This window comes from Lepisma saccharinum, chromosome 29, assembly GCF_977018435.1.
Source record: "Lepisma saccharinum chromosome 29, izLepSacc3.1, whole genome shotgun sequence".
Taxonomy (NCBI): domain Eukaryota; kingdom Metazoa; phylum Arthropoda; class Insecta; order Zygentoma; family Lepismatidae; genus Lepisma; species Lepisma saccharinum.
In genome coordinates, this window is record NC_139257.1 from 37,987,160 (window position 1) to 38,011,945 (window position 24,786).

The window sequence follows — 24,786 nt, forward strand, 5'->3', positions numbered from 1 at the left end:
GGTCACCTTTTAATCAAGGTGTCCAGGTTTTAAGGCACATAGTACTTAGAATCCCAATTTAGACTGTAGGTTCAGTTCCAATTAGTGTATCTGTGCTTAAAGTGGACTTAAAGCTGCATTTACACCGGCGTTGCTAACACATGTTACCAACAAATGTTGGTAATATTTCGAAAAAAGGTTGGGAATTTGTTACCAACATTTAATGTTAGCAACAGATTCCCCTTATTGGCAACAGAGATCTTGTTATCCGCAAGAAGTTGGTAAGGATCAAAGAATGTTAGTAACATTCGTTAACAGAGCCTTTTCGATGTTAGCAACATTTGCCCTGCTCGGCCTGCCACCATCACCCAAGTAACAGCCAGCCAGCGAGTGCGAGAGCATCGTTTCGTGCGAGGTGTGTGTTGTTTTGTAATTTATTTATCATGGAAAATCTTTTGAGTGAGATAAGTGGTCAAAGGATCAACTGCGGAACTTAGTTGAATTGTTCTGCGAAAAACCTGTCCTGTCCCTGACGAAACGTATCCACAATTCAAAAGACAAAAACCAACAGGTCACTTTTGCTATAATTAGCTCTTGCTCGCAGTGAAAGTCTCACCCAGAATCTTCTTGGTCTTCTCTCTTGCGCCAAAATGAAACATGCAACCGCAGAGAGTACAACTTCCTCCACAGTTGCAGCCAACTGAGGTCATGCAGCCAAAATGTTAACAAAAGTTATTTACAAAAATAAAGTCAAACATCTGTTGTTAATCGTGTTGGTAACAAAAAGTTGATAACATTTGTTGGTAACATTCGGTGTAAATGCTGCTTAAGACTCAAAAATTCAGTAGAAAAGAGCACTTGGGGGAAAAAGTGATTGATTTTGGTCTGAAGACTGGTAGAAAAGGTTTTCTGTACGAAATCAAACTTCTAAAGTAAAGGTGGGAATAAAAAAAATTGAAATAATTTTTTTCAGTGTATGAACTTTATATGGATAAAAGTGTCCAGGGTTTGAGGCACAGAGTAGCTCACATACACAAAATATTGAAACCTACAGCAAAGTTCTACTGGAATCAAAAACTCAGGACTTACTTCCTTTTTTATAACCATGTTCTCTCATTTTGATGTATAGCATCCGCAAGTTCAAACACTTTCATCCAAATTTCATAGTGGTTCAGACCCCACTTTAAACTGTAGGTCCAGTACCGATTAACATGTTTGAGCATGAAGTGGACTTAAGCTTTTAAACTTTCATCCAAAAGAGTAGAACATTGTAACGCACACTAATAAACAAAATTGTTTTCTTTTCTTCTCATACTTGGCCTACAGTGGAGAAGTAGGTATTGTTTTACAGTTTGTCTACAATAGTCAAGACCAGTAGCACTGATTGGGGGCAAGGACAGTTTACTATGATGCCTGTGGTCCCGGGTTCAAATCCTGGCCTGGGCATGGATGTTTGCGAGTGTCCATCATATCATCACTCATCCCCATCTTCGCAAATTAGCCAAAAGTGGCACAAAAGGCGTAAAATAAAGTAAATAAATCAATCAAGGACAATTTACTTTTCTTAGTAGACAAGGCTTAGCATTAGTTGTATTGCTGCGACAATTATAGGCAAAGATTGGGAGGGGACTGCCCCAATGCCCCTCTTAATCACTGCCACTGGTCAAAATTATCGATGCAAGTGCATGTGAATTAACTGGACAAGTCTATTGGCAAAATAGGGGTGATGACTGCTAATGGAGCAAAAGTTACACTTAAGAGTTTTCATGAAAATTGTCTGCCAGTTACTGTACATGGTAGTTTGAAAGATACCATAGTACATTGCCATTTATTATTATTGTAATAAACAATCTAACAAAAATACTGATCCCCCTTTAGCATTTTGAATTTGTCCAATTGAGCTAGGTTCTACGTAGAAATTTCAGTGAAAAATTCAGGCTCAATCAAGACTTGAACCCAAGTTTCTGGAATACCATGTCATTGGTCTATCAACTGAGCTACTGAGCCAGCTCTTGTTATTGCCTAATTTTTTACTGTCATTGTTTTACCTGTGTGGGATTTTGTCATGCAATTGCAACATGACCTCTTGTCTTCAAAACACTGACGACGTCTACAGTGCCTAGTTTCACCCAGTATAAATGGGTAGAGCAATGGCTTGGTATGCCAACCTCTGTGGTAGAGTGGTTAGCGCAGCATGTCCCTTTATTAATTTCATCACATCATCATTCATCCTCATCTTTGCATTTAGCCACAAAGTGGCAGAAAATCGAAGTAAAATAAACCAAATCAAAGAATGAGTTTCTAGTCCTGGCCGATCCTGAATTTTTTTGCAGGAATGTCTTCATAGTTCATCTTCTGAATGTGCCAAATTGTAAGGTGAGCTTGTAAGGTTCAACCTTCCATGGTTGAACAATTAGTTGAGTACTGGAAAAATTGTACACTTGACTAGAAATATGTACAGGACCTCAGAAAGAACTACTTTTTTTATTAGAACACTCCCCACACTAAATTAAGAAGGAGAGCATACTAGATGTGGTGGCAAGGTTTTCATTATATGGACTGTTGAGACTTCCCAGTAATGTTTGGCAGCAGTGTTTGTGTATGGTGAAAAGTGGATAAGCATTATTAGTGTGTGTCAGTCGCTTGAAAATTCTACAAGAATAATATCAGAACAAAAATAAACTGTGTGCCAATCATTAAACTTTTAAGTCCCGATCGATCATATGCTGATCGATGGAACAGAATCTTTTTTCATCGCCTTGCAACCCTGTTCATTTTCTATGCTCATGACTCTAAGTGCGTGGAACTTGAAACCAAGAGTCGATGTGCATCGCCAGCAACACTGGTGTTCTTCAACTCCCTAATGACGTCAGCAGCAGCTGCTAAATTTACATCTCCTCTTCGTCGGCGCAGTAAAAGATTCATCGAATGACAAAGTGCACACAAGTGAGTTGGTGCTGTTGTAAATGCTTGTTTACAATGGTTGTTTACAATCTCATGCCTTCCAGGAAAGGGAAGTATGAGGAAATCGTTTGTCTATTGTTTTCCTTCTCAACATGCCGAAGCAGGTCATGGTCAGAGGGTGAGGAGGCAATGTCAAAAGCATTTGCGGCAATAACTTTTCAGCAGGTGAAATGGACTTTGCACAATGCTTGCTTCAGAAGATAACCACTCCTTTGGAAGGAAAATGAAGGTGGAGGGGGGGGGGGGTTAAGAGGTAGAATCCGGGCTAAAAATAACTCATGCACTTCATTGTAAGTGTTGCCAACTGTTGTCAAAAAAACTCATACACTTGGTTTTTTTTCCCCCCTTTGGATAGCAAAAGGCATTAGGAACAAAACAAATACGAGGACCACTATTTATATTTTGAGCCTTGGCAACACTGATTAAAGTTAGGCACGATTTGATGTTTGCACCGAATCATCTGGCATTATTGACCATAACATACTTCAAATGTTTTGTCAATAGCTTGATTTGTGTTGTTTATGTTGCCTTGGAGATTGCGCGACAACAATAAAATGGAATTAACTCGTGGACATTTTCGTGCGATGATTTTTTACGATTTTCGACGTGGATTATCAAGACAAGAGTTCATCGATCAACTTACTTCCACATTTGGCGATGAAGCCCCATCCTTTGCCACTGTGAAACGCTGGTATAACGAATTTAATCGTGGCCGCCATTCGCTCACCAACAAGATTCGCGAAGGTCGTCCAAATTCAGTTGTTGTTCAAGAAAACATTGATGCTGTGCAAAACCTAATACTGCAAGATCGTCATGTGACATACTGTGAGATTGAGGCAACCATAGGCATTAGTTCCACCAGCATATATAAAATATTACATGATCATTTAGCTGTGAGAAAGGTATGTTCTCGTTGGATCCCAGACAATTTGACAAAAACTCAAAAAGATGCTCGCGTCAATTGGTGCAAACAAATGCTCAATAAATATAATTGTGGTGCTTCAAAAGACGTATATAAGATTGTAACAGGTGACGAATCATGGATATATGCATATGAGCCAGAACGTAAACAGCAGTCGACTGTATGGGTGTTTCAAGATGAACCCAATCCAACAAAAGTTGTTCGCGCTCGAAGCACATCGAAACAAATAGTCGCCTGTTTTTTCGGGAAAACTGGTCATGTGGCAACTGTGCCTTTAGAGGAACATATAACTATCAACTCTGAATGGTACACAACAATTTGTTTGCCAGAGGTCTTCGGTCAAATACGGAAAACAAACAAACTCCGTCGGATCATTCTTCATCAAGACAATGCCAGCTGTCACACATCTCGTCTAACAACCGATTTTATGAACAGTCAAAAAATCGAATTGATGGGTCATCCACCGTACAGTCCTGATTTGGCAACCAATGACTACTTCTTGTTCCCGAATGTCAAGAATAAATTGGGTGGACAACGATTTTCGTCGGCAGAAGACGCCGTTGATGAGTTCAAAAACCATATTATGGAGGTGTCTAAAGAAGATTGGAAAAACTGCTTTGACAAATGGTTCGAACGAATGCAAAAGTGTATTGACCATAAAGGAGAATACTTCGAAAAACAATAAAGCAGTTTTCAATGCCAAATTCCTGTTTTTTCATTGTTAGGCTCAAAATATAAATAGTGACCCTCGTATTGCATTATAATGTAGACATGTGGTTGCAAATAGGACATAGAATTTGTTCCTGTCCCATGTCTCAACAGGGAGGAGGGATGGGCAAAATTTTGTCTTTTATTTTTTTTTCAATTTTCACATTTGAAGCCACAAATAATAACAAATACATACAGATAGCAACACTTTGTCTTTTCTATGTCAAAGTACATTTTATTCTTAGTAAAATGTTTCTTGTTTCACTAAATTATCTGCCATAGGAAGGAAGATATAAAGATTTTTGCTAAACCTTACAAAACTCATTTAAATGACCTTAGACAGAGGTGCATAAGCGCCACGGGACTGTAAAGGCTAAGGCAAATGGTACATCCTACATGATGCTCTGCTGCTATAACCAGGAAACTAACAAGCATAACATATGTGACAGTTCATGTTGATCTAATCTCAACTGACACCTGTCAGTATTTAAAAACATGCATGCAAAAGCAGGTGTCAAAATACCTGGTGAATACCACACATTGATCCCATCAGAAATGATATGTGAAATTTTTATTTTGTTCATATGATATAATGCCAACTAAGCTGCGTTTGGTACAACATATCACATTTCCCATGTTTGCCAATCGTTGGCATTTTGACAGAAACCATGTGGTGTTGCCACTGTAGACGGAGTGAACTCCACGTTGGGGAAAACCGAGGCCAGGCTCAATTAAGATACTTGTATTATTATTAGTCGCATACAGAAAGTAAGTTTCCCTGGGGTCGTGCACAAAAAGGAAACATTATTGCATTCAATGATTGATTGCCACAGATACTTGTCAACATAATTCCCGCCGGAATTCAGGCACTTGTCATAGTGCGGGACCAACTTCTGTGTACCTGCATCGTAGAAGTCCGCCGCCTGGGTGCCGAACCACTGTGTGACAGCTATCTCTGAACCTCTTCGTCACTGTGAAAACATGAGGCGTTTGTTAACAATGTCGTGCAACAACGACCGAGAAATCTGCAGGAAATAGCTGCTGAGTTCTGTGATCGTGACGCGTCAATCCTCCAATATGCGCTGCTGCACCTGCTCCACATGCTCGTCCATAACGGCCGATGGCCGCCCACTCCGCTCATCATCATGCACATTTTGCCGTTCTTCAGTAAATGCCCTGCACCAACGACACACCATCTGCTTGCTCATGACGTCTGGCCCATACACCTTACACAGCTGACAATGAATTACGATCGGCTGTATGTTTTGTGCGTTCAAGAACTTGATCACCGAACGAACCTCGCACGCGGCGAGATATGGAATTAGAACCGCCATGTTTCTTTGCTGCCGCGACACTACTGAGGACTTTCGGGAAGTGTCTTTTAGGGCATGTGCCTCTCACACATGTGCAAAACCTGTTCCAATATGCATGGCCTGCCACCTGTGGGTGAGTGGGAAACTTACTTTCTCGATGCGCCTAAGATAATTCCGCACTAACCAGCATCATGCTTACAAATCAACCTTCTTTAACGAGACACAAACAAAACATGTGGGAGTTAGACTACAACGTGCCAACAGTGTCTGCATAAGCTACCATCCGCTCCTCCCTTCCTAGCAGATGACTTTCTCCTAGTTTCGCATTGTCACAGAAACTTTCGAGCGATTGCTAGTGCAGCAAACTTGACAGGTTGTACCAAACGCAGTTTAAGTGAACACGTCAGAGAATTGAGAAGCAACAATATTGATATATGCAGTTGTTAACATGCCTTTGAGCCTTTAGGCATTGATAAAGATTTTAATTCCTGATAATTACTGCAAAACTCCAACTACATGTGTTCAGAATCCATTCTAGAGCTTAATGTAGTTATCTTTTGTTATTGTGGATAGAAACTATTAGGGTGCTTTTAGACCAAAGCAACAGTAGACATATTTTGCTTGGACATATGTTGTGTGTGTTATACATTGAATATTATTTTATTGAGAACATTGTAGCAACTGTGCACTCTGTTTTATGTGTCCAGTTGTTTGGCTCTTTGATATCTGCTGAGTGTAACACTGCCACACAGAATCTTCAAATTTTCGTGCATAAGAAGCAATTGATTCAGCATCAATAGTTCTAATAATCTTGACTGTGCATGCCTAGAGGTTTCGGAGTTTGCAAATGAAGATGATTAGAAGTATTAAGGTTGGGTAGATGTATTTTTTTTCTTGTGATGTAGTGACTGTAGAAGGTGAATTTTTCCTTGAAACTTGTCTGTTAGTGTTGCACTATGGAGATGGATAAGAATGTAAGACAGCTTTCATTAGCAATAAATCCATTTACAGTTTCGGGCCTTAGATAAATTGAAAATACTAACAGGTACTTATTATACTTGCATTATACAAGGTGTATCACTCGCTCGGCCCTTGATTTTCAATCAAAATCAAACTATTGGTCATAATCAGTGTCGTATACTGAGTCCAGGATCTGGGCTATGTCACGTGGTCGTAGGCTATGAATAGAAATAAGTTTGCCAACTCATAAGAAATCGGGTTGCCATCTCATAGGAAATTGGGTTGCCATCTCATAGGAAATCAGGTTGCCATCTCATAGGAAATCAGCCAACTCACAAGAAATCGGGTTGCCAACTCTCAAGAAATCAGGTTGCCAACTCGCAAGAAATCAGGTTGCCAACTTCAGATCACCATCATCATTTCACTGATATGAATAATTTTATTTTCAATTTCTGATCGATTTTCCTCCTGTATTTCATTCTCTCATTACAATACTGAAGTTAAATATGCTATTAAAAGGCTAAAGAATAACAAAGCACCTGGCATTGATTTAATACCAGCTAAGTTAATTAAATATGGTGGAAATTCATTAATATGTCAAATTCATAAATTAATTTGTTTAATATGGAATAAAGAAGAAATCCCTCAACAGTGGAAAAAATCCATAATTGTTCCTGTGTTTGAAAAAGGTGATAAAATGAACTGCAATAATTACCGTGGAATTTCTCTACTCTCAACAACATACAATATATTGTCTATCATTCTTTTAATAAGACTAACACCATATGCTAATGAAATTATAGGTGATTATCAATGTGGATTTAAACGTAACAGATCAACTACAGATCAAAATTTCACATCAGACACTTGAAAAAAAGTGGGAATATAATCAAAATGTCCATCAGCTATTCATTGATTTCAAAAAAGCATATGATTCAGTCAAAAGAGATAAATTATATAATATATTAGTAGAGTTTGGAATACCTAAGAAGCTTGTTAGTATGATAAAAATATGCACCAGTGAAACAGAAAGTAAAATTCGTGTGGGTATTAATATGTCTGACAAATTTACAATTCATGATGGGTTAAAACAAGGAGATGCATTATCTCCATTGCTCTTTAATTTTGCCTTAGAATATGCTGTAAGGAAGATAAAAGAAACTAACGAAGGACTAAAATTAAATGGTGTGACTTAGTTGTTAGCATATGCAGATGATGTAGACTTACTGGGGGATGATGTGAATACAATTAAGAATAATGCTAAAATATTTTTCAAAACTGCTAAAGAGATATGTTTGGAAGTTAACAAAGAGAAAACTAAATATATGCTTATAGGCCGAAACCAAGTGTTAGGTAATAATCAAAATCTAATTATTGATAACTCGTTTGAACCAGTTTCCAAATTCAAATACTTAGGAGTAATATTAACAAATGAAAATTCTATTAAAGAGGAAATAAAAAGTAGAATTAATTCAGGAAATGCATGTTACTTCTCTCTTCATAAACTTTTGTCTTCTCGTTTAATATCTAAGAAACTAAAATTTAAATAATACAAATCCATAATTTTGCCTGTAGTATTATATGAATGTGAAACTTGGTCCCTTACATTGAAAGAGGAACATAAATTGAGAGTATTTGAAAATAAGATCCTTAGGAAAATCTTTGGACCTAAAAGGGATGAGGAGACAGGTGAGTGGAGAAGGTTACATAATTTAGAACTACATAATTTGTATTCATGTCCAGATATTATTAGAATGATTAAATGAAGAAGACTTAGGTGGGCAGGCCATGTGGCACGAATGGGAGAGGAAAGAGGATTTTACAGGATTCTTGTTGGGAAACCTGATGGTAAGAGACCAGTAGGAAGGCCAAGACGAAGATGGAGGGACAACGTTGAGATGGACCTAAGGGAAATCGGTAGGGATGGAAAAGAGTATATAGTTCTTGCTCAAGATAGGGAAAGATGGAAGGCCTGTGTTGCTGCAGCCATGAACCTTCGGGTTTAAGAAGGCTAGGGAGTTAGTTAGATTTCGTTCTCTAGACTTCAGGCTTCGCAGATAGCCTAGCTAGTGTACAATATACGCTCCTGGTCATAATATAATGAAATTTACTATGGACATACCTTGGTGTATGAAAAACATGGTGACATCACAGCAAGTGTTGAAAGTGGTTGCCATTAGCATCAGTGCATGTCTGCACATTCCTCTCCATTTTACAAAAGGTAGCCACAAACACATCTGACCCTACTATGCACAACCCAGCCTCTCCCTCCTGGAAATTTCTACTGTTTTCAATTGTACATTACTGTGTTCTCAGAAATCTTCTGAAGCTCTATGGTTTTCTATTGATCACCTTCATGTAGATGTAAATGTGCAGCAGGGGAAATACAAATTAAATATTCTCTTCAGCATTACATGTAATATTATATGCAGTGTCTCTAGCTTAACATGATGGCCGTAAATGTAACTTTTCATTCCTCCTGTCTGGCTTTAGATGAAAGCATTTCCTTTAACATTTTTGCTAGCATAAATGCTATGTAAATGCTTCCAAAAATCTTATAGCAAATAGTACTTTATATAGAAGCATTTCGTGTAACTTTTGGTTAGCTTTTGCAATTACAATGTATAACATATACAGCATGAATGGCACGTTGAGTTACACCATCTATGCTGAGTGGACAGTGTTTACAATTGAAGCAACTAAATTTTTCTTCCATACATGTACAGTAAACGTTGTAAATATGTATTAAATGAGTGCAATTGTTCTATACCTAATAAAGTTTTATATGAAACGTTATTCCTCTCGGTTCAATAGTTATTGGCTTTTAAAAATGTGAAGTGATACATTGTTTACATCTCATGTGACCTAGAGGTTGCTTCTGATTGGTTATGCTACGAAAAATGCTACAGAAATGCCATGAAATATGCCATGGCATCTGAAAAGCCATGAGATTTTTCACTTTACAGTGTAATATTTTGGTCATGGCATAAATGTTAAGGAAAATACTTTTGTCTAAAGCGTACGTAACAATTTGTTTTTACATATATTTGAAAATCTAAACACAGTAGATGTTTCAAAACACCTACTGATCTATGGAGAACAGTGGACAGAATTTTCAGCAGGGCTAATAAATGGGCACCCCAGGGGGTGGGTGTAAAAGTGATGGGAGCAGTGTACTGGTTACATCACTTCCAAAGACCAAGATCATACATGTGTAGGACCCCTACCCCAAAATCCCCTTATGGTGCATCGTGCATGGGGTAACTTGATGTTACCTATACACAGTCCATCCAGTGGGAAAGGTGACTAATGAGAAATGAAAGACAAGACGTTGTGGACTGGTTGTTTACAATAACGTTTATTCAAAATAGACACCTCGTGAGCCAATACATGCACTGAAGTGGTTGTAGACCTTTGTGAAGCAGTCTTGGTACTCCTGTTTCGGAATTGCCTCCAAAATTGCAGTCAAAGCCTTTTGGATGTCTCGAATGGTGTCGAAACTCATTCCTTTCAACGCCAATTTCAGTTTTGGAAATAGCCAGAGGTCGCATGGAGCTAAATCTGGAGAATATGAGGGGTGATTGAGCTCCACTATCCCTTTTTTGGCCAAAAACTTGGGTACCAACCTGCTCTTGTGCACGGGTGCATTGTCGTGCAACAAAGACCATGAGCCCTGTTGCCGATATTCAGGCCGAACTCTACGAATCCTGGCCGATAGACGATGCGAAATACCCACGTAATACTCGGCGTTCACGGTGTGACCGTCTGGAGTGAATTCCTTGTGGATGATGCCTTTGGAATCGAAGAAAACCGTGAGCAGGGTTTTGATTTGGCTCTTCTGCATGCGCACTTTCTTCAGTTTTGGAGAGCCTGGACCCTGGACCATAACGAAATCTTGCATACCACTTAAACACGTTCTTACGACTCAATGCCTCACTACCGTAAACAGTTTGAATCATTTGAAACGTCTCTGTTGCACTTTTACCCAATGTGATACAGAATTTAATGTTGGCACTTTGCTCGGTTTCCGACCGACGTTCAGCAGGTACTGTCAGTCACAAGGTCCATATGCGTCAACCGTTGACGCTAGTGCTTTGCAACTTTGCCGGAAGAAAGTCTAAATGTGTCACTACGTAGTACATATACTCCATAGATGGCACTGGTGGTTCAGTGGCCAAAAAATCAGTCACCTTTCCTGCTGGACGGACTGTGTATCTAGCTTGATTTCAAAATGGCAATCATGTTCAAGTATTGTACTTTACTACCTAAGAACAAAAGTTTTGTCTACAAAAATAATCCCCAGGAAAGCATATTAAGAAAATGTTACTGTAGAGTGCAGGCTCAAATCAGTTTTGGATACCCTCAAGAGTCTCCCTTATTTGATCAAGGGGTTATTCTGTAAAGTGGTACACAAACCGGGTTTAAAAGTTGTCCCAAGGATGCACTGCAGTATCCCCATGGTTTAGTATGCAGCATAATTCACGATTATTTTTTTCCATTGGATGTGTGAACATGGTGGATACCAAGAGAACTAATTCAGTGACACAAAGTAAGTTAAAGTGCCTTTCCTTGCAATATTTCTCTCCGAGGACTCAAGTTTAAAGTCACTGTTAAAACTACTATTTCTTTTCTTCCTGTGGTGCAACAGCCCTTGAGACCCAGGGCCTACCTACCGACTGCTGGCCTCACTCGCACCTGCTGAGATCGGAGATCACCCAACCAGTTGCGGGTGACATGTAATCAGCACGACGAACACCCAGTTGTTGTTGGGTTATGCTCACCAATTTCCTCATGATAGTAGGTGGCCACTGGTCCCATACACAGGCTGAAATCTCAGACGAAAAGTTTTTATGCTTCCCCCAGGAGACTTAAACCAGCCGACCGCATGGCCACAGAGCAGGTCAAAAGTCAGATAATAGTGACAATGAAATCCAATGCACTGACCGCACATCACACACACACACAAAACCAACTTGGTAAGTCTTGATCCTGAAAAAATTGTTACACCACTGAGTTTCAGCTACATATTTGTACTGGCTGGCTACAATTGGTTACTTTACTCAGGGCCCTTTGGAGCCCATTCAAAACAACACATTACCTCGAAACTTTATATACAGGGTGTCTCATAAGTAATAGTCCAAACTGACACAGGTGAAGTACACGATAATAGAAGCAAAAAAGTCTCCGTAAACATGGGTCTGCAAACGAGCCGTTTTCGAGATAATCGCGAATGTGTTATTACAAGCCGCCACTGACTTCATTGTTTGTAAACATCGTCCTACAAGCTGTCATTGATTGCATTTTGTAAACTCTTGAGTGCTTTACTCCTTGCACGTTCCGAGGTTTGCTCTTTGTTTACAAAACAGAACATTTCCGAGAGGTGGCGTTGTATTCCAACAGGATAGATGCAATCAGTACAGAGAATTGTACATGCTTGTGACCAATTCCGAAATGAACCGGGGGGTGTTCAAAAGCATTTTACCAACTAGGACGACGTTTACAAACAATGAAGTTAGTGGCAGCTTGTAGTCACACATTCACGATTATCTTGAAAATGGCTCATTTGCAGACCCATGTTTACTGAGACTTTTTTGCTTCTATTATTGTGTACTTTCACCTGTGTCAGTTTGAGCTATTACTTTTGAGACACCCTGTAGAGGCTATGGAGACCCTGGGAAGCCAGTGCTGATGAAATAAAGTAGTTCAACTTTTCACCACCAGGTGACACTAAGACTCTGAAGTAACAACAATCAGTAATTTGAGTTTGTCGGTACAGCAGTGTTCAATATGCACCCTGTCAACACAACCAACCATTTGAAGACATAAGACAGTGTAATCAATGAGCACACAAAGCATTTCTCAGGATGTTGTTCACTCTGCACCACATTGCAACCTGCTGTTGAATATTTCAACTTTTTTTTTTCCTCTATACCATGCTTCACTGTAATCCGTTGCTTCGAACGGGCTCTGAGTTGGGCACCGAATTCCTGGGTTCAAGTCTCAGCCTGGGCACTCTTTTGTGTGCCCCGTCATCAATTACATCTGCCTCTGCGATGCTGCAGTGGTAGCATCGTCGCCTTGTAATCAAGGGGTCCCGGGTTCGATTCCCAGTGGAGGCACATAGTGGTTCGGATCCCCCTAAACTGTAGGTCCAGTCCCGATTAGCCTTACTGTGCATAAAGTGGACTTAAAACACCAAATCAATCCAATCAATTACATCTAATCACTCATTGTCACCATTGCAATTAGCCAAAGGCTGGAGAAAAGTGATGCTCAATAACAAAAATACATATATCAATATGTGTAGACACACATATCTCGAACTCTTAGCATGAAAACTTTTTTTTTTCACAAATAATATCATTAGTATTTTAAACTAAAATAATTACCTGCTCATTACCTTATTACATATTTCTTATTTAATTTTTCAGAAAGAAGTAGATGACATGGCAGATGTGAAAGTAGAAGCACAGTGTGATGGTAGTGATGCTACTAGCCACACGTCTGATGTGAAAAGTGGAGTACTTAAGATTAAACAAGAGTAAGTATCTAGGAATATACTAATACTTCTGATAGCATAGGTTTTTGAGATAATGCTATCAATTCTTATAATTTTAGTTAGTTTAATATGACCGTTAATTGTTATACAGGTCCTAGTAACACTAGTTACACCACCTAACTACTACTTATTTAAACTGACCTTTGATTGTTCCTCAGAGCTGGAAAGGTTATGAGCAAAAAATGGATTTATATGTAAATACATATGTATGAAGCTGAAATCAGAATGATAAATGCGCCATTATAATTTTTTTCACTGTTGCTAGCCAAATTTCAAAATCTGCAACAATATGGTAGCGTCGGCTACATATTAGATGTATATTATAGTTATTCATGCTGTTACTGGTGGATTCTTCTTTCGGACGGTCACTCCGTCACAAGAAATAATTACTTTTAATCCAATCTTGTATTATTAATAAATTAAATGTTTTAAGATCATATTTCAAAATGTGTAGCTTTATGTTAGTTGGATTCATAGCTTTCTTAGCCGGCTCCTGAATGTTTAAAAGTCTTTTCTACCCCTGGTTAATTGTATGTCAAATGTTTACAGGTTTCTGGATCCAGAACACAGAAGGACTTTATGTTTGGATTATGTTTCTGATAGAGACAAAAGAAAAATCAAGGATGAAGAGATAGACACTGAGGAAGGTAATGCGGATGCTTCTGAAGAGATCCCTCCTTCCAAGAAGCAAAAAGTGTATGCCAGAGAAAAAATAAGATTAAGAGGTACGTTTATGATTAACAAAAGAACCCCATTTGGCATAAACAGTTTGAGAAATCATGACGTTGAACTAGGGATGTGCCGAAGCCGATTACAGATGTATGAAAATCGGCAGAAATTGACATATCGGCATCGGTATCGGAATTGGCAAAAATCCGATATTTAAACCGGTACAGATTATACTAGAGTTTTACCTTCTAATAAGTTTTATATTCTAGTTTTGTAAGATTTATTGAAAATTTGGTTATGATTCGTCATTATTGTAGAGTTCTAACCTGAAGCAAGCGCTGAGAAAATACTTGGGCATACCTGCTGCATCAGTATTCAGTGATTGAGTATTCAGTGTTGCTGAACAGATTTATGATAAGAGAAGAAGTAGGTTACTTCCTGAAGTGCTGCCAAAACTCATATTTCTGAAGTTGAATCTGGCAGAACAGGAATTCATTTTGCATTTCAAAGAACTGCTTGTGTACTAATGTTAAATCTCTAGGTTCACATAACCTTTTGTAGATGCAAATGTACATTCGCATCTCTTGAGAATATATATGTATATACATATGATATGCAATAGAAATGTACATACGAAATTTATTTTTGTCATGCACAAAATAACATCCCATTTCTGTTTAATAATCTTATGGATCGGCATCGGTATCGGTTACAAAAATTATCGGTGAGTACATTGGCATCGGTAAATTTTCAGCTTCGTCACATCCCTACGTTGAACTATTCCCTGAGTAATGAGAGTTTAGATCTGTCGGTCAGCACTTGTCACTTTCATAGGCAAGGGCATGCTGACACTTGAACTAATCATGGAAGATGCATTACCATAATGACTAAGAGTTTTTAGTTTGTCCGTGCATTGCCAGAGTTAGCTGCAAAGGCTTCAGATAACACAGGTTTTCTGATAATGATATCAATTATTGTAACTAATATGACTTAATTGTTATAAACTATTAGATTTTATATCTTTAGAGGCATGCATATTTTGTTTTTGATGGAAACGCAAAATTTGAAGTAACAGGCTGTGATGTTTATTTTGCATCCTTTTGAAAGGTGTGAGGTGCATTTTTCAAACATGTTTTGCCACGAAGTGATGCAAAGTGAACAGGAAAATGCGAAATGCACTCTTAGACATGAAATTTAGAGTTTATATCCTGGTGCAGCACTTTGTGAAGTCTGAATTATCCTGTGAGTTATGCAAATCATGGAAACTTCATTAATTCTGAAGCAAAAATGGACCTCTTTACAGCCGGCAGCCGACGAGAAGATCGCTGAATGAAGGGAGACGGGGCACAGAGGGAAAGGGAGGGTCAGGTTCATTTGCAGAATTTGTGGGTGGTCGGGGAGAAGGAAGTCTTGTTTTCTTCTTGGCGGGTCATTGTCAAGCTGACGAGAAGAGTTCTGGCGGAAGAGCACCTTCCCCACGCGAAAGAGTGGAGTCGCCTGGCAGTACGTCACACCTCTTGTGCCAGCGTTCTGCTCGTCGGCTGCCAGCTGTACACTTAATACTCTGACAAGTACATAAAATGTGCTATTAGAAGGAACAAGTTGATTTTGTGTAATAAGTATAGTTTTAAAAATCAAATATAGAGTTATATTCACCATTTCAACACCAAAATGCCATTTTATATACTGCTTTTGATCCTGAAATGTGTCCAGTTTTTGAACCAAAATCTTGATCTTTTATTCACTATAAATATGTGGCTCTGTGGATCTTACATCAGTCTATTTGAGTTCTTGAGTAGTTGTTTTCATAAAGTAGACAGTAATCAACTTACTAAAAATCACAAAACTATAGTTGTAAGCACAGATTACAGAAGGAAAAAGCTATATTCAAATAAATGGCACAGGTGGATAAGTTACTGGAATGCCTTTTGCTCGGTTTCTTCACCTTTTTACACCCGCCGCAAAATGAGTTCGGACCTCATAACAAAAGCACAACAATTTACATCTTTATCACAGTCCGGAGACTAAGTCCAGAATCATTGACTTGTTGATAAAAGCAAGAGACTTGGGAGGATTAATTGTTCTGTCATTAATCATTGCCTGATTAACCCGATTTAACTCGGAATTTGATTTTGCTTTACATATTATTTACCAGAGTTATCTCGTTAAAATCGTACAATTGCAGTGCACTTTTCTGCCTACCCGGACAGTCTTGTTTGAGCTGTAATAAGTGTTAATTCCCATTTTGGCCACTAGGTGGAAGGTGTAGATAGCTTTTCGAGGTACTGCTGCCATCTACCGGATTCCCATGACACTACGTAGTTGTGGCCTTTCCAGTGATGCGAGAGGAAAGAAGATTCGTCGCAAGTCTAGATACTATTGCCCACATTGCGATGTTGCATTCTGTGTTAGCCCATGCTTTTGGGTTTATCACACTGTGGGTAACATTTGATGTGAGACAGTATGTGTGATAGTCTGTAAACTTGGACAGCATTAAAATGTGAAGACATTTTAATTTCGACAGTTTATATGCTATTTTCAAACATTTGTAGTACTTTCCTTATATGTACGAGTTAACTCGGATGGAGGATTTTTGAATAGTTTTGTGACCTTATTTGACCCCAAAAATAGAATTTTGTTACTGTTCTTTAAAAAATGTGTAAAATATGGACCATTTTTGGCAAAATAATGTGTCAGGCAAGTGATTAAAGATATTTTCAGTTGAGTAGCCAATCGATATCTGTGCTCCGACGGCCGCCATCTTGAAAATAATCCGCCATATTTGATATTTTTTTCTTTGATATATCTCTGGAATAGTGTCTCCCATCAACGTCCGGTTTTCTCAGAAATGTTCCAAATAGTGTAAATTTTCATAATAAATCAATAAAACTATTTTTGAAAAATAGGAAATAGAAGTTTTTCAGAAAGTCTTAATTAATAATTCTCGAACCAAACAGTGGCATTTTCTATTTTGTAAGATTACTTAGTGTTTGTTAGAAGTCTTTAGACGAACTGAACCCCTATTTTTTCTAGATGTATAAATTGACCTTAAATAATATTTTAAGAGAGATACAATTTACAAGCAAGTAAACATAATTTTTGAAAAAAGAATCATTGTTAAGACTTTCAACTCGCAGTTATTTGCTTAAAATGTTTTGTACTTTTTCTGAAAAACTTCTATTTCTTATTTTTCAAAAATAGATTTGTTGATCTATTATGAAAGTTTACACTATTTGGAACATTTCTGAGAAAACCGGACATTGATAGGAGATGCCGTTCCCGAGATATATATGAAATCAAAAAATATCAAATATGGCTGATTATTTTCAAGATGGCGGCCGTTGGAGTGCAGATATCGATTGACTACTCAACTGAAAATAACTTTAATGATAGAACAATTAATTCTATCAAGTCTCTTGCTTTTATCAACAAGTCAATGATTTGGGACTTAGCCTGCTGCCTGTGATAATGATGTAATTTTTTGTGCTTTTGTTATGATGTCCAAAGTCATTTTGCGGCGGGTGTAGACACACATAGGTCCTCTTTCAGGCATGCAAAAACCTATAGTGGAACCTCGATTTAACGTTTTTCAGGGGACTAGACTGGAAAACTTAAAATGTGGGAATATTTGAAATCTAGGAAAATTTCATAACATTTTGATATGTCAGGACCATCAAGATTGAATGTATAACACACAAAAATGTAAAATTACAATTGCACTATAATTATATAGAAATTTATCATATTATTTTAAAGATATATTGTAAGTCTTTGTTATTTCAGGGCAAAATAAATGCCGTCCATGTACCTTTAAGGAAGAGAAACAGAACAAATTGTGCCCCACTTTGATCGACATTGCTGAAAATGAAGAAGCACCACAGTGCCAAACTGTGAACTGTGTGTTTCAACATAATGTAAAGGAATACCTTGCTAAGAAGCCTCCTGATATTGGCTCAACATGTTGGGTGTATTCAGTGTATGGCCGATGCCCTAGGGGAGTGTGTTGTAGGTGAGTGATCGATGTCATTGTACTGTATATTTTTCTTTGATATAAAAATGGATATAGAATCCACTCTTAAATTGCAGACCTTTATTACCTTCATTATGGTACACCCTGTGAAGCCCTGGTGCCTCCCCGATGGTGCAGTGGTAGCGTCGTTGCCTTGTAATCAAGGGGTCCCGGGTTCGAAACCCAGTGAAGGCACATAGTGGTTCGAATCTCACTTTAAACTGTATGTCCAGTCCTGATTAGCCTTTCTGTGCATAAAGTGGACTTAAAACAACAATTCAACAACCCTGTGAAGCCCGTATTACATGTGTCAGCTTGCAGTGCTGCTTTCTGAGCTCAAAGTTCTGGTTAGTGGCATAGACAGGACTGGACAAACAGACCGAGACAACAAGATGAACACTGTTGAGAATACAGCGCAGTCTGATTGACAACCGACAAGTGAAATGCACAACTTCTGTCATTTCAGTATGAAAGGTAACTAACACATGAGGTTGTTGTTGTTGAAACCTACCTACGAACTGCCGGCATCACTTCCGCCTGCCAAGGTAAGAAATCATCCAACCGGTTACAAGGTGACGTGTGGTCAGCACGATGAACCCCCAGCTGTTGTTGTAGGTTTCCGAGACAGGGATACGCTATAATTTCCTCACGATGGTAGGTAGCCACCTGTCTTATCCACAGGCCAAGATATCGGGTGAAAAATTGTTACACCTCCCCCAGGAGACTCAAATCTGCTTGCGACCTGCAGCCGGAACCCAAAGCATGATGCCTTAGACCACACAGTGTGGGACTTAAGCATGAAAAGTTTTTTTATTACTGAGGGCTTGTTTCCAAGTGACACATGTCACTTGTCATTTCAACATAAAAGCTCCCGTAGTATTTGTGTGAGAAACTTACCAACGCTACAGAGAAGTAGACAAAGTCATTTTAATAAAATTAACCTCTTAAGTGATCATCTAATAAGTTTTAACAGTTATGATATGATCACATCACGCCCACCTTCGGCCATGATCAAGAAAGTGTGGGGCCCTAAATGCACACCCCTTATATGCCTTGATGGCATGGTGCAAAGCAAAGGGGAGCACTTTACTTTTTATGATGTGATAAATCCAATTTCTGCCATTTTGTTATGTTTTTATGTATATAAAGTTATAATTCAAGTATTCTGATTTTGCAAAGTTAATATCTGTTCATTTTGCTTTATAAATGAAACGCTTAAGTCATCTAGCTACACATATTAATAAGGAGATGAATGTATCATTAAGGGCCTTTACAGAATGTTTACTGTTTAATATGGAATTAGTGCAATATTTGTTACTGGTAAATTTAAGATCAATACTTTATCGGAATTGGTTAAAATTTCATATCAGTCCATCCCTCAACTGCTTTATACGTAACTCAGTTCTACGTAATTCTGTTTTATATGTAAATTACTGTAGGTCCCAGCAAAATATTATTTAAAAATGGGTTAATTAAACTGTATTTGTTCGTAATGCATTTATACATAATTCGGTGTTATATGTACTAATTTTCATATAATACAGTTGATTTGTATGTAACCAAGCCACAAAAGTTATAGTTTTCAGTTGCTACTGGTCGGCCATGGAGAACAGACAGAGGAAAAGATACACTCTTGACCAGAAAGTAAAATTTATGCGGGAAGTCGATAATAACCTTAAATAGCTGCAGATTTAGGCATCACTTATACCACACTTTGCACATTCATTAGTAAAAGAAATGCTATTTTAACATTTTTTTAAAAAATTGGGTAGTAAAACTATAAAGCTATAGTGTCTACTGCAGTATTTCAGTATCAAAGTGTTCACTAATATAGTGTCAAATGTAATGTATTTAAGAATCAAACTTCTAGATTCGTTAGTTTACCACTTTATCACAGAAATAGCCTGTATTACGTATATGTTGTACCTCAAAATAGATACAGTTACAGTATTTTAATAATGATTTGACATGCTATGTACAGTCTGTAACAAAATAATTGCACCACTTAACACAATGGAACGCAAACTGTGTTTTAGGTGATATGTAGACAATTATACCGCTCGTATTTTACTTTAGATTAATCCTGGGCCTTGTGTTATATGGTGGCTCAGTCGGTAACGTGTCTGACTAACATGCTAAAGGTCCCGGGTTCGATATAGTTATCATTTTCTCTTCACCTTGGCATGCGTATAACTCAGGTTCAACTGTATTACATATTGATTTTAACATGTCTAAAAAATAATAAAGCATTGTTTATTATTGTTGTATTTACAGATTTGGTTCAGAACACATTTCGCCTGATGGTAAAAATATTGTTAATCGAGAACTGCAGGAAAGAACTAAAGATTTTCCAACGTTTAGTAACGTGCTAACCAAAGAGTTACAGTTCCAGCTGAGAAAACGCAGATATGATTTTTCCATAAGTGAAAAGGTGTTGGACACTTGTGGGGTGAGGGAAGAAAGGGGAAGGAACTCTCAGGGTGAAACAAAATTGCCTGATAAAGCTGGGAGAAGTTCAGATACCGTGCCTGTGTCTTCAGATGTTTCTCAAGGGGTCTTCCAAAATGGTGCCATGGAGCAAGTCGAAGGGAAAAGTGGTGTTGGAAAGACTTGTGGTGCATTAACTGATGAAGATGTTATTACTGTCAGGAAGGAAGAGAAAAAAGAGGTGAGTATCTACAAGTTATCATCATCCTTCGCCTTCGCAGTTTCCTGCCTCTGTCTGCGTCGGCATAAAAGTCAAGCCTATCCATTTTTTCCTGGTCTTCCACCAGTGCTTTCTTTCCACCAACATCTTGGTCTTTCCCCTTAATCTTGTTCCCATTCCTTGTGCATTGTAAGCTCTTACTGGTAGTCTTTCTGCATCCATCCTCTTCATGTGTCCGAACTATCTCATCTGTGCCTGATCTGTTCTGTCCTGATGCTTCACCACCCTCAATGTCTGTCGGATCTCCTCGTTCCTTATTCTACCCCTTCTAGACTTCCCAATATACTCCTTAAAAATTTCATCTTTCTTTTCTTTCTCTTTCTCTCATTTCTCTCATTGTCCAAGTCTCTGCTCCATATGTAATTATTGGCACATAGTATGTGTTATACGAGGCATATTCGTAAAGTAAGTACCGTTTGCAAATATTGCCGCTGTAGCGCTGCAGTCGCGACCGTGTGAGTTCTCGCTGACGTACTTCATCCGTTAGTAAGCCACAGGCAGTCGTGGGAGCAGGTCATGCTTTTTCTTCATAGGTTTATGAAGGTTTGAATCAATCGGCTCCTTCTTCTTATTTTACCTTTTTGGTAACTGTGAAGTCCAGTCTGTGATTCGTTTTCTCAATGCAAGAAATGTGAAACCGGTAGACATCCACCTACAACTGTGAGAGGTCTTTATTTTTGATGTTTAAAGAAGGTCGTGAGACAGTTCACGATGAGCCAAGGAGCGGTCGGCCATCTGTTGTGACCGAGGATTTGGTGCGTGCGGTCGACGCGGAAATTCGTGAAAACAGACACTTCACAATATCATCGCTTTCCACAAATTTCAAGAAAACAGTCCTCTACGAAATTGTGACAGATCGCCTGGAATATCGAAAATTGTGGTCAGCGTTTCAACGAGGTTGATTACGTCGAAGCAGGAGTGAATGGATGGCTTTCATCACAGGCGGGAACATTCTATGATGATGGAATACAAAAACCTGTGCCACGCTATGACAAATGCTTGAAAAATGGTGGAAACTACATAGAAAAGTAGTTTAAGGTCTGTAGAATGCAATACAAATAAAAAAAGGTACAAAACTATTTTACTTTACTTCTTACACCCTTTCAGTAATTACTTTCCGAATACGCTTCGTATATTACCTTCTTTCATTTCATAGGTACATTACATGCTGTTCCATACTAATCTTCAAATGCTTTGGTTTAGCCAACCACCCATTTGTCCTCTGTTTACCTCCTCATCTATTCTTCTACTTCTCTCAATTATGCTTCCTAGATATTTGAAGCTCTCCACTACCCTCAATTCTTCCGTGGCCATCTTTATTCTTGGTTCATTTCTGGCTCTGTTTCTTGTTATTAGCTCCTCGGTCTTTTCTGCACTGAATTTCATTTCTGCTCTTATGATTTTCTCATTCCAACTATCAAGCTGTCTCTGTACTACTTCTTCTACAAGTTAATCACCGTTTAATATGCTATACTCGTACATTATGCCTGAGTCGATATCACTTTGAACCATACTGATGCACAGTGGGCCAGAATTCTTAAAATGGTAGCGTTTTCATGCCAACAAGCACAGGATTTAACTGATTTTATGTGATGTTGCAAACTGCAGTTTTTTTTAGTGCACGAGCACAGGGCATTCTTTGTACACAACATGGTACTTTATTATTTTGCACTGCTATCATGTGAATAACTACAGAATTTGAATAATTTTATGTTTTTTTATGTATTATATTATTTTATTATACTGACAGCATAAAGTATCTATTCACCAATTCAGATTTGTGTCCCCATTTTCAGAATTCTGGCCCACCGTGCGATGGTGACACTCGTACTGATTCCCTCCGATACCAATTTTCAAATTGTAATTATTAAAAGTTGTTCAAAATATTGATCAATAAGGCTCCGAAGTTAATGACCTTAAAAATCTAAAAAAATATCTTAAAATTTCAAAAAAATGACCTAGAAATATTTTCTGCCCTTGAAATGAAATTTTAATTTTCATAAATTACAAGAGACTAGGTGAATAATTTGATCAGATCTGTTGTTTTGGTGGTTTAAACTATGAACGCAAAGGTAAAAAGCAATTAAATGCTAATGTAATTTTTTTATATTTTTATTTCAAGGTTGCATAAAATATTCTGCAAGGTTTTCCTCTGCAAGTCATTTGCCTTCTTTCAGAGTGTGCATATCGTGCTACGACACCAGGGGTCCCGGGTTCGAATCCTGGCCTGCACATGGATGTTTGTGAGTGTCCATTCATAAATTTCATCATACCATCACTCATCCTCATCTTCGCAAATTAGCCAAAAGTGGCCCAAAAATCGAAGTAGAATAAAGCAAATCAATTAATCAATCCTTTTAGTGTGTGCCTTGCATGATACATTACCTGGTCATCATCTGAAAATAGTTTTGTTTCTTGCTCATCAGATTATATATTTTTTTAAGTTGTGACTAATTTTACTTTACAGTCACGATTAAAACGATTATAGTGGCCAACGTGGGAAACTCAAAAGTGGGCTTCGCCTAAAGTATTTTAAGTTTGATGGAAGAAAAGTAAATTTACCACTATTAATTTCACAAAATCTATTGCCGAAGATTTCAGTTAAATATTGTGCTTGTGCATTGACCATTTTTACGATTAATGGCGTACTTGTTAAGAGACCATGTTAGAGAATTTTAATATGCAAGTTATGCTAGGAAATGCATTTAAAATTCATGAAACAACTGGGAAGGAGAACGAGAAACTTTAAAAAAAATGATAAAAATTACAGTACAGATGGCAAAAAATACTTAGGAAAGTGGGCTTTAAAACTTACAGGAAGGGAGGACGAAGCATCTTAAGAATAGCGAAGAATGCAATCAAGAAAAAGGAAAATAGAGAAGAGGAAGAGGAAGGGATTATCTATGAAGTGAAGTGTAAAGAATGTACACAGGAGAAACAAAACAGAGGCTTAAAGACAGGTTGAAACAACATAAGGATGATGTACGACTTAAGAGAGAGATACAAACTAAAGGTTAAAAGATTAAAAATCAGTAACTTACGAGTGTGAGCATGAGATTTATCAAACTACGTTTCGAAGGTTATACTACCTCCTTCTTCAGGTTGAAACGATGTTTTCAGACACCTGACATGGTGCCTCGTCGAGAAAGTGATGGTTGAGGATTTAGGTTAAAATGGTATAGGAAAGACACTTTCTAAAATAGAATGTAAAATACACATACTAAAACCGCGCAATACTCTTTAAAACCAAAAGAACGTTCAAAGCTGATGACAGCGAACTGCCGATCGGTGCTTGGGGTAGGCGAATGCACGGTGTCAGCTCATACCTGGAGAAGGAAAACTCCTCCCCCCCAGTCTTTCCTCAACTGGGGCTCGTGAGTCACCAATCCAAGGTGAATTCAACTTCCACCTCGGCGGCTTTCCTAACCTCAGGGGTAACATGGAACTTAAAAACTTAAAAAAGGCATTGAAACCAGTTTTACTTTGGGAAGCACAGAAAAAAAGAAACTACTTAAGAGTGTTAAAGAAGGGAATATTCCCACGGCCTTTGGGATACCAAAGACCCATAAGGAAGGGATACCCCTTAGACCCATCATCCCAATGTATGCAGATCCGGGATATGGTCTAGCTAAAGAAATGATTAAGAGGATGGGGAAAATTAATATGGACACTCAGTTTAGTATCAAAAACTCCCTTATGGTCAAAGAAACCATTGAGAAACTTACCATAGAAGAATGAGACGCAATCTGTAGTTTCGATGTTATTAATCTATATCCCAGTGTCCCCCGGGACAAAGCCGGGGATTGCTTGTATAGATGGTTAATAGACCAAAATGTTGAAATCTTGGTCGCCTGGGAATATGTCCGGTGGTTTTTTCTCATTACGGGGTACAATTACTTCTACGTTAACGATAAAATCTTGTGACAAAAAGAAGGGTTGGCCATGGGTAACCCCATTTCCAGCCTCGTGGCCAACATCTTCATGCACTATGTCGAA

The 24,786-nt window shown here is 38.2% G+C and overlaps 1 protein-coding gene across 1 annotated transcript in view; it reads left to right on the plus strand.

Annotated features, from left to right (window-relative positions):
- Dus3 (Dihydrouridine synthase 3) overlaps positions 1 to 24,786 on the plus strand; it is a 79,093-nt gene that overhangs the window by 30,994 nt on the left and 23,313 nt on the right. Inside the window, exons 2-5 of the mRNA XM_083114320.1 lie at positions 13,278 to 13,387; positions 13,955 to 14,130; positions 17,858 to 18,083; positions 20,358 to 20,751. Coding sequence (XP_082970446.1) covers positions 13,293 to 13,387; positions 13,955 to 14,130; positions 17,858 to 18,083; positions 20,358 to 20,751 — 891 coding nt within the window. The 5' untranslated portion in view covers positions 13,278 to 13,292. The remainder of the gene's footprint in view (positions 1 to 13,277; positions 13,388 to 13,954; positions 14,131 to 17,857; positions 18,084 to 20,357; positions 20,752 to 24,786) is intronic.